The 9,472-nt window shown below is 60.1% G+C and overlaps 3 protein-coding genes across 12 annotated transcripts in view; all 3 read left to right on the top strand.

Annotated features, from left to right (window-relative positions):
* PRMT1 (protein arginine methyltransferase 1) overlaps nucleotides 1–5,505 on the top strand; it is a 12,709-nt gene extending 7,204 nt beyond the window's left edge. For all 4 annotated transcript variants that reach the window (XM_032264416.1, XM_032264415.1, XM_032264418.1 and 1 more), the window contains 6 exons: nucleotides 1,303–1,445; nucleotides 1,877–1,964; nucleotides 2,047–2,162; nucleotides 3,226–3,376; nucleotides 3,707–3,828; nucleotides 5,223–5,505. In XM_032264416.1, coding sequence (XP_032120307.1) covers nucleotides 1,303–1,445; nucleotides 1,877–1,964; nucleotides 2,047–2,162; nucleotides 3,226–3,376; nucleotides 3,707–3,828; nucleotides 5,223–5,306 — 704 coding nt within the window. In that variant the 3' untranslated portion in view covers nucleotides 5,307–5,505. The remainder of the gene's footprint in view (nucleotides 1–1,302; nucleotides 1,446–1,876; nucleotides 1,965–2,046; nucleotides 2,163–3,225; nucleotides 3,377–3,706; nucleotides 3,829–5,222) is intronic.
* Nucleotides 5,506–5,722: 217 nt separating this feature from the next.
* Nucleotides 5,723–7,480, top strand: ADM5 (adrenomedullin 5 (putative)). The gene is made up of 2 exons (XM_032264419.1): nucleotides 5,723–6,881; nucleotides 7,087–7,480. Exons 1-2 carry the CDS (start codon nucleotides 6,805–6,807, stop codon nucleotides 7,265–7,267), a joined length of 258 nt encoding a protein of 85 aa, XP_032120310.1. The 5' UTR covers nucleotides 5,723–6,804; the 3' UTR covers nucleotides 7,268–7,480.
* Nucleotides 7,481–8,365: 885 nt separating this feature from the next.
* CPT1C (carnitine palmitoyltransferase 1C) overlaps nucleotides 8,366–9,472 on the top strand; it is a 20,721-nt gene continuing 19,614 nt past the window's right edge. For 2 of the 7 annotated variants that reach the window (XM_032264411.1, XM_032264409.1), the window contains exon 1: nucleotides 8,374–8,646. The gene's annotated coding sequence lies outside the window, so the exon portion shown is untranslated. Of the gene's footprint in view, nucleotides 8,647–9,124; nucleotides 9,213–9,472 lie in introns of all 7 variants that reach the window. The other 5 variants (XM_032264408.1, XM_032264407.1, XM_032264413.1 and 2 more) reach the window with 5 other exon arrangements.

Here is a 9,472-nt window from a genome sequence, read left to right as displayed (position 1 = left end):
TCTTTTTTTTTTTTTTTTTTTTTTGAGACGGAGTTTTGCTCTTGTTACCCAGGCTGGAGTGCAATGGCGCGATCTCGGCTCACCGCAACCTCCGCCTCCTGGGTTCAGGCAATTCTCCTGCCTCAGCCTCCTGAGTCGCTGGGATTACAGGCATGCGCCACCATGCCCAGCTAATTTTTTGTATTTTTAGTAGAGACGGGGTTTCACTATGTTGACCAGGATGGTCTCGATCTCTTGACCTCGTGATCCACCCGCCTCGGCCTCCCAAAGTGCTGGGATTACAGGCATGAGCCACCGCGCCCAGCTGATGGAATTTCATTCTTATTGCCCAGGCTGGAGTTCAGTGGTGCGATCTCAGTTCACTGCAACCTCTGCCTCCTGGGTTCAGGTGATTCTCCTGCCTCAGTCCTGGAGTAGCTGGGATTACAGGCACCTGTCACCACACCTGGTTAAATTTTTGGGTGTTTTTTTCGTAGAGACGGGGTTTCACCATTTTGGCCAGGCTGGTCTTGAACTCCGAACTCAGTTCAACTCCAACTTGGCCTTCCAAAGTGCTGGGATTACAGGCGAGAGCCACCAGCGCCATCCTTAAGTGATTTTTAAAAAGAGATTATCATAATGATCGCACAAATCCATTTGAAGCCAGTTCCCTCTGTAATGTCATTTTCCTGGTGAATGTGTCTGCGAGCATCTTATCTAATAGATGATGCTGTTTTGAGAACATCACCATGCTGTTACTTATTATCTCAAGCCCACCCAGTTGAAAACAAAATCTAACATTGCCTGATACCCAGCTCACATAAAATTTCTGCTCCTGCCTCAAAAAATGTCCAGAGCGACGTGTGAATTTTAAAACAGAGTTAAGAGGGTTTGTGGCGGCCAGGCGAGGTGGCTCACACCTGTAATCTCAGCACTTTGGGAGGCTGAGGCGGGCAGATCACGAGATCAGGAGTTTGAGACCATCCTGGCCAACATGGTAAAATCCCATCTCTACAGAAAAATACAAAAAAAATTAGGTGGGTGTGGTGGCGCACGCCTGTAGTACCAGCGACTCAGGAGGCTGAGGCAGGGGAATCTCTTGAACTTAGGCAGTGAAGGATGCTGTGAACCGAGATGGTGCCATTGCACTACAGCCTGGGCGACAGAAAGACTCCATCTCAAAAAAAAAAAAAAAAAAAAGAGGGTTTGTGGCTTCCGCTCACAAGTTCTCTGAACCCAGTGGGGTCCCCAGGCTCTAGACCCTGGGGGAGGAAAGGGGCAGGCCTCCTGGGGACTGATGTGGCCGCCCTTGTCTGCCTACAGTGGTGACCATCATCAAGGGGAAGGTGGAGGAGGTGGAGCTCCCGGTGGAGAAGGTGGACATCATCATCAGCGAGTGGATGGGCTACTGCCTCTTCTACGAGTCCATGCTCAACACCGTGCTCTACGCCCGGGACAAGTGGCTGGTGAGGCCCCCAGCGGGACGGGCGCCGCTCGTGTGGGCTGGGGTCCAGGCAGAAGATGAAAACCATGCTCAATTTTTCCCACAGATGGGACTACTGTGGGGGCTGGCTGCCAGGTGTTAGAGGCCACAGCCGGAGCCAGGTGTGACAGGCCCCGGAGCTAGACGATGGCAGGGAGATGGTGCGGCTTTGCTTTTCCTCTCAGAGCAGCCAGGGAGGGTCTGAGGATCCCCAGAGCCTCCGAGGGACAGGAGCTGACTGAGATGTGCCTGAGAGTCCTCTGGTGGCCGGCCGTGTGGGAAATAGACCAGGGGGTGTGGGGGTGAGTGCAGCTGCATCGTGAAGGTGGCCGAGACCAGGGCAGGAGGCCACGTCTTGAGGCAAAACTAGGGGCAGTGTTGCCAGGCCCCACCCTCACCCTGCCCCCTCTGCAGGCGCCTGATGGCCTCATCTTCCCAGACCGAGCTACACTGTATGTGACGGCCATCGAGGACCGGCAGTACAAAGACTACAAGATCCACTGTGAGTGCGTGCCCGGGAGCTGGCAGGTGGGGCCGTGGGTGGGCTGCTGCGGGCTCACCCCCCTCCCTGCCTGCCTCCCCAGGGTGGGAGAATGTGTATGGCTTCGACATGTCTTGCATCAAAGATGTGGCCATCAAGGAGCCCCTAGTGGACGTGGTGGACCCAAAACAGCTGGTCACCAACGCTTGCCTCATAAAGGTGAGGGGGTGGGCATGCCAGGTGCTGCCTACGTTGAAACTGAAGAGAGGCCATCACCTGGCCCTGGCGCGGGGCTTTGGGGCCCAGAGCGTTGGCCTGAGGTCTCAGAGCCTGACCTGCCAGCCAGAGGGGTGCTAGAGGCCCAGAAAAGCCACTTCGTCCTTTAAATATCTTGGTGAACATTGCTGTGGGAGAGCCAGGCTTGGCACTTGGTGTCCGGCGGTGAGGCGGCCTGGTCCTGCCTCCTCCTCCGAAGCCAGCAGCTAAAGCCCAGTGAGACCTGTGCATGGGAAGGCAGGACGCCAGGGCGATGAGCGGGTGCACAGGCACATGGGCCACTGCAGAGGAGCCCAGGGGGCCGGGCAGGCTCTGAGATGCGCCTGTGGTCCCAGCTGCCCGGGAGGCTGGGCGGGAGGATCGCTTGGGCCGCAGTGAGCTGTGATCGCGTCACCACTCCAGCCTGGGCCAGTGTTTTCTTTTTTACTTTTTTTACTTCTGAGACCTGGCAATAGCAAGTATTTGTTGAACTGGGATGTTCAAGCTGGGTGAAGCTGGGTGGCTGGCTGGGGTTCCTGTCGGGGAGGAGGGAGCTGTTAAGGGGGGGAGGAGAGGAGACTGGAGGGGCAGGGACCCCACTGGGGCCACCCTCCTGAGAGCCGGGGAGCTGGTGCAGGGTTTGAGGTTGGCGTTTGGGTTGCCATTTGAAGTCACCACCTTGGTGGACTTGTCAAGGGGTTGGGGAGAGGGCAGAGTTGGGGACCTGCATTCCAGGAGGTCTGATGGTGGGGTCAGGGCTGAGGGGGCTCTGGACAGAGGTAGGGTAGAGTGCCAGGTTTGGGTGTGGGAGAGAAGGGGGCAAGGAATCCGGGCTTGAACCCAGCGGCTTGTTGGGAGCCAGACAGGCAGAATGAGGAATGAGTGAGGAGCCAAGGCTGGGTGCCGGTGAGGGAGGGCCAGCAGGAAGGGGACAGCAGGGTCACAGGCCCTCGGGAGCTGAGGGAGGGAGGAGGGCATGACTCGGGCTGGGGACACATCCTGGAGCTCGCTGTCTCCTGTCCTGCAGGAGGTGGACATCTACACTGTCAAGGTGGAAGACCTGACCTTCACTTCCCCGTTCTGCCTGCAAGTGAAGCGGAATGACTATGTGCACGCCCTGGTGGCCTACTTCAACATCGAGTTCACACGCTGCCACAAGAGGACCGGCTTCTCCACCAGTGAGGCGGGGCGGGCAGGGCTGGGGCTGTCCCTGAGCCAGGGGCACCCACGTAGGGGAGGGGGGACAGAAACGGGCAGAGAGCCATGGGGACACGCGTGTTCCAGCGCAAACTCTGCCATGTAGCCGTCACGTGGCCTTGGGCGTCAGTTTCCTCGTCCACAGAAGGCTGACACAGTTCCTGTCTCCAAACCTCAGTGACAGGGAAGTGACTCACGAACTGCACTCCCGTCAGCTGTCATGGGGGTGGGCATTCCAGCAGAGGGAACGGGAGGCCAAGGCTGGGGTGGGGCCAGCAGGCTGAGGCTGGCTGACCCGGCCGTGCCCGCAGGCCCGGAGTCCCCGTACACGCACTGGAAGCAGACGGTGTTCTACATGGAGGACTACCTGACCGTGAAGACGGGTGAGGAGATCTTTGGCACCATCGGCATGCGGCCCAACGCCAAGAACAATGTGAGGCTCCCGGGCAGGGCCGGGGAGGGCGGGGGATGGGGGCAGCTGGGGCGGATGGGGGCAGCTGGGGCGGATGGGGGCAGATGGGGGCAGAGGGGGGGGGGGGAGCGGGTGCCTCTGCCTGTTCCCAGGTCCCTGAGCCCCTCAGCCCCATGCCTGTCTACACAGCAGGATTTCTTGAGCATTTACTGGAAGCTGGGCCTGGGGACCCAGGCCAAACCCTTGCCCTCCTGGTGCTTCCACTCTAGACAAGGGGATCAGTGATATGGAGCCGCCAGTCGGAGCTGACCTCTCAGGCTGGGAGCAGGGCAGACAGGTGTTGGCGTGGGTGGGCTTCAGGGCAAGCGGCGGTCCCCAGTTGAGTGCACTGGGTTTCCTCGCCCAGTGTGAGGCCTGAGGAAAAAGGCAGCTTTTTGGTTTGTTTTCCCATCCCCTTTCTTTTTCCTCCTGAGCACCTGGCAGGAGCTGCCATCACCTAAGACCAGGGGGCTTTCGGGGGAGCTGCGGGGGCTTCCAGGAGAGTGGGTCTAGGCAGAGGTCCAGTGTGGCAGGTCTGAGCAGGCCGGAGGATGGAAGACCTGCAGCCTGGAGTCTCAGGGAGTGGTCTGGGCTAGAAGTGTGGGTCCCGGCCCATGGGTGCCAGGCCAGGTGGCACTCAGGTCAGTCACAGAGTGTGGACCCCTGGACGCTCCTGAGCCCGTGACAGCAGTAATTCTCAACTGGGTGGGTTCCCCACAGAGAACGTTTGTCACCATCTGTAGACACTTGTGGTTGTCACCTGGCAGAAGGGGTGCTCCTGGCATCTGGTGGGTAGGGACGGAGGGGGTGGTAAACGTCCTACATCCACACGACTGCCCCCTACAAAGACTCATGCGGCCCCCAAGGGACCGTGGTGCTAGCTGGGAAAGACACCGGAGAGGCAGGAGGCAGCCTCCGGACCATCGGCCACAAGTCGTCTTCACGTGCTGGAGGGTATGGGGGGTCTCCAGGAAGGCTGGGAGTAGAGGAGGGGAGACAGCAGGCTGGACCACTTCGTTTCACCGTAATGTTTGCTGAGGAGGAAGTGGGCTTGGGAAAGGTTCTCTTTTTTATGAAAGAAATCACTCCATTGCTGATGGGAATCGTCTTGATGGGGAAACCCAAAGGCAAGGGACAGCAGCCGGGCTCTGTGTCAGGTGAGCCTAGTGGGCTTGAGGGTGTCCACGTGGAGCTGTCGCTTGCCAGAGTCAGGTCAGCTGCTCGGGTGGGACCAGCAGTTGGGGTCTGCAGCATGGAGATGGGCAGGAAGCTGGAGCCCGGCTGGGTCTCGGGGAGGGCGTGTCGTCACGTGTCTTGTCTGCAGCCCCTGCCACCACCTCCTGACGGTTCCGCCCTCACGCCCCCCTCTCCCACAGCGAGACCTGGACTTCACCATCGACTTGGACTTCAAGGGCCAGCTGTGCGAGCTGTCCTGCTCCACCGACTACCGGATGCGCTGAGGCCTGGCTCTCCCCGCCCTGCACGGGCCCAGGGGCTTAGCGTTCCTAGGCGGTTTTGGGGCTCCCCTTTCCTCTCCCTCCCGAAGAAGAGGGTTTTAGGGGCCTGGGCCGGGGGGATGGGGAGGGTACATTGTGACTGTGTTTTTCATAACTTATGTTTTTATATGGTTGCATTTACTCCAATAAATCCTCAGCTGGGGTCTGGCTCTGCTTCCTGGGGGCAAAGCGGGTTGGGGTTCCCTTTGCAGGTGCTAAGGTGCCAGCCTGAGCAGTGGGGGATCGGCTTCGGCGCCTGCTGCTGGCTGCCATTCTGTGGATCTGCGTCTCTCCTCCCTCGTCTCTAGGCCTCTTGCTCCCCTTCCTTGGTCCCCTCTTGGGGTCCCTGCCCTCCACAGCTCTCTCAGGGTCTTCAACTCTTTCATCCCTCTCCTGGGGCTGCACCCCCCCCCCGCAGTGCCCCTGAACCTCCTGCCTGGCGGGGGATGGGGGTGGCTTTCCAGCACAGCTGCCCCTCAAGTTTCCCAGAACAGCCTGCCCACCTCCCCCCAGCACTCACATTGTTCCTGTTTGGGACCCTCCAAGGCCAGCTAGGGCTGACTGTGCTCCGCCCTCCGCAGCCAGGGACACTGAGTGGGTTGGAGGTGTCTGCTGAGGAGGACAGAATTCCTCGTAGCTGTGTGGCCCTGCTTCCTGCCCTAGAATGGCTTGGGGCTTAGGACTGGGGAGTTGGAGTCGCAGCTGTAAGGTGGCAAGGCCTGCCCATCCTCCAGAGGCGAAGACGAGGCCTCTCTGCTGCGGCCATGGTGTCTGCGCCCACCCTTCCACTCGGGGGCTGGCCACAGGGTTCTGGGTCCCCCATGACACTGCACATGACCTGGTTGACCCAGGACCCCTTCCACGTTGACAGCCCTGGCTACACCTGCTTCAGTGCAATTGCAGCCCTCAGCCTTTCCTCTCCAGAGGGCGCTGGCTCTGCTGGTGCGCTGGGGGTCTCCCCTGCTCCACGGGGGTGGCATCTGCACTCACCCTGCATTGCCTGTCCCCTGAGGTTCCAGGGTCTACTGTCTACTAAATGGCTTCCTGACAGGGTGAGAGTGAGGTTGCATCTACACGTGGAGCTGGTGCTTCCCCGCCCTCACCTATTTTCGTGGAAGCCAGCTGCTTAGCTACCTGCGGGTGTCGTTGGCCCCACCCTATTTCCCAGGCTTTAAAGGCAGCAGGACTCCACAGGCCTCCCGGGGCATAGACAGCTCTGGTATGACCGGCACACCCAGTGAGGGCCCCAGAGCTGCAGTGTGGGAGGTAGGGACCTGGGTTCAAATCCTGCCCCTCTGGCGTGGGACGGGCTCTTCTCAGATTTTTGGCCTCTGTATTCCCCGCCTGAGAAGTGGGGACCAGCCCAGTTTCCTTGCTCTAGAGCTGCACAGACAATCAGCCGGCACGGGAGCGGGGTGGGGTGGCTGCAAATCCAGACCACAGATCCTGACCCGCCTTGCCCATGATGACTGCCCACATCCTCCTCCTGCTGTTGCTCCTCGCTTTCTCTGCCCAAGGGGACCCGGACTCTGCGGCCAGGTGAGAAAGGCCAGTAGCAGGGGGACAGGGCAGGAGGGAGACCATAAAGGGCTCGTGCACCCTCCCGCCATGGTTTCCTCCTGTGGAACAGGCAGGTGATTTGTAAGCGTGCCCCGCTGGTCTTGGAGTGTTATGTGCCCGCCTCCACCACGCCCCATCTCTCGATTCAGTTTGAACCCCGTTTTCTCCCACACTCCCGATCCAGGCGAGGCCAGCACCAGGACGCCCTCCAGCACCATGAGCACGTCTGGTCCCTGGGCGTACGCCGGACTCACCGCCTGCTGGAGATCATACACTGGATTCGCTCTGCCTCCGCCAAGGAGCCCTCGGGAAAGTCCAGCCGCGAGCCTCAGGACCCCTACAGCTATGGGCGCCGGCGGCGGTGACGCAAGGCAGAAGCCCGGACCAGCTCCCAGGACGTCAGCCTGCAGCGAGGGGGCCAGCACAATGCCCAGCTCGTTGGGTGACCTCAGGCACAGCTGGTCACCTCCTCGGCTTCAGTTTGCCTGTCTGTATATTGGCACTTCTACCCCACCTTTCTTCTCCCCTAACACCAGCTTCTGAGACTGTCTTCCCCAGTCCCTCCCCAGGCTGTGACTGTGTTGGACCCAGGAGCAGAAGGACCAGGCTGCACAAAGAACACTGTCGAGCGGAGCTGAATAAACAAGCATTCCGCGTTTCAGTCCCTGCTTCTCTGTACCTATTTCGGCCTCTCAGTCGGGGCTGGGTCTCTCATACACCCTTCTCTATTTTCTATGCTGCTTCTCCCTCACGGAAGTCCCACTGACTGTCTAACTTGAATCCAATCCGCTGTAGTGCCTCTTTTTATTTCTCCTTTTTTTTTTTTTTTTTTTGAGGTGAAGTCTCTCTGTTGCCCAGGCTGGAGTGCAGTGGGAGGATCTTGGCTCACCACAACCTCCGCCTCCCAGGTTCCAGCGATTCTCCTGCCTCAGCCTCCTGAGTAGCTGGGACTACAGCTGTGTGCCGCTATGCCCGGCTAGTTTTTGTGTTTTTAGTAGAGACGGGGTTTCACTATGTTGGCCAGGCTGGTCTTGAACTCCTGACCTCGTGATCCACCCGCCTCGGCCTCCCAAAGTGATGGGATTACAGGCGTGAGTTGCTGTGCCCGGGAGCGCCTCCTTCTTGCCAACTCAATGCATGCACTTTCTGTGGGTGGTTTTGGGGGGCCGACCCGACCTCCAAACATCCCTCCTCCCTCCCTGGCGTGAAAGAGCTGAGATTTGCTCTGGCACCCTATGCGCTAGACATTAAGGATGCACGAGGGGTGGGCTGCGACCTCCCAGCTGAGCCTTGTTCCCCCAAGAGACAGGAGAATAAGAGACAATGCGCTGAGTGGGGAGCCCAGGAACCCAGATTCCGAACAAGCTGCATAGAATGCAAGCCGCCAAATGGTGGAGAATCTGGCCGGGTAAAAGGAGACGGAGGGCTAGGGATCGAACGGACAGAGGGGATTGGACGCCGTGATCGAAGGGGGCGGGGATAGAACGCGGGGATTGGAAGGAGGCGGGGATAAAACCCGGGACCCGAATACCCGGCTAGGGACACGCGAGACGGGAATCGGGGTTTCTGGGTGACGGTGATCTAGGGGTGGGCAGGAATCCAAAGGGCTGTCGACCCGGACTCCTTGCACTGGGATTGGACATATGGAAGCGGGAGATTTGGGGCCGGCACTCAAAATCGGGGGGCGGGGGTGAACTCCGGTTTGGCCCCCAGGATCCGACCGGCGGACCCCTGATTCAACGTGGTAAGTGCTGGACCCCAGGGGCCCGGGCTCCTGCCGCGGCTGGAGGCCTGCGTCTAGGGTTGCGCGTGCAAGCCTCTCCATCACCTGTCCTCGACGCTCGCCTCCGCTCACAGCCTCAGCATCCCGGGCTGCGAGGCATGCGCAGTGGGTGCTTCCTTCCCCAGCCCCTCCACCCCGGGCGGGGGAGGGGACGCTGGGCCACCCCAGAGCGGATGGATTTATAGACACCAGCCCCCTCGCCCTGACATGAGAAGCGGAAATGGGGTGGACACCGTCAATGTCTAACAGGAGTTTGTTTCTTATGGGTCTAAAACTAATGGTTTTTTTAAGACCCCGCAACTCACCCTGCACCGGTTTCCCTCCTCCACCCCGCCCCCGAATCGCGAGAGTCCTGTACGGGGAGGGGGAGGGCAATGCCCCTGCACCATGTTCCTGGCAGAGCAGGTAAAGGAGGAGTGAACGCGACCTGTCCCTCTAGCCTCTCCACGCGTTCACAGAGGCCCCCAATTGACGTCCGTCCCGCAAAACTTCTGGGTCTACAAACCAGAACCCTCAAAACCCCTCAGGTGCTTAGAGAAGGATGCGATAAGTTATGTAGTCCTGGGTCGGCGCGCCAGGAGGCGGCTGAAGGCGAGGGATCCCGGGTCTGAAGGAGGAGGGGCTGGGGGCCTGGACTCCCGGGGCTGGGGGAGGAGGGGCTGGGGGCCTGGACTCCCGGGGGTGGGGGAGGAGGGGCTGGGGGCCTGGACTCCCGAGTCTGGGGGAGGAGGGGCTGGGGACCTGGACTCCCGGGGCTGGGGGAGGAGGGGCTGGGGGCCTGGACTCC

This window comes from Sapajus apella, unplaced genomic scaffold (genome assembly GCF_009761245.1).
Source record: "Sapajus apella isolate SASKATOON/1434 unplaced genomic scaffold, GSC_monkey_1.0 scaffold144, whole genome shotgun sequence".
Taxonomy (NCBI): Eukaryota; Metazoa; Chordata; class Mammalia; order Primates; family Cebidae; genus Sapajus; species Sapajus apella.
This window is presented reverse-complemented; position numbering and strand designations above follow the sequence as displayed.

What these genes read in the sequence shown, in the direction of transcription:
- ADM5 (XM_032264419.1), top strand. Translation starts at nt 6,805, where the DNA reads ATGATGACTGCCCACATCCTCCTCCTGCTGTTGCTCCTCGCTTTCTCT. An exon ending in GACCCGGACTCTGCGGCCAG is followed by an intron (nt 6,882 to 7,086) that starts GTGAGAAAGGCC and finishes CTCCCGATCCAG; the next exon opens with GCGAGGCCAGCACCAGGACG.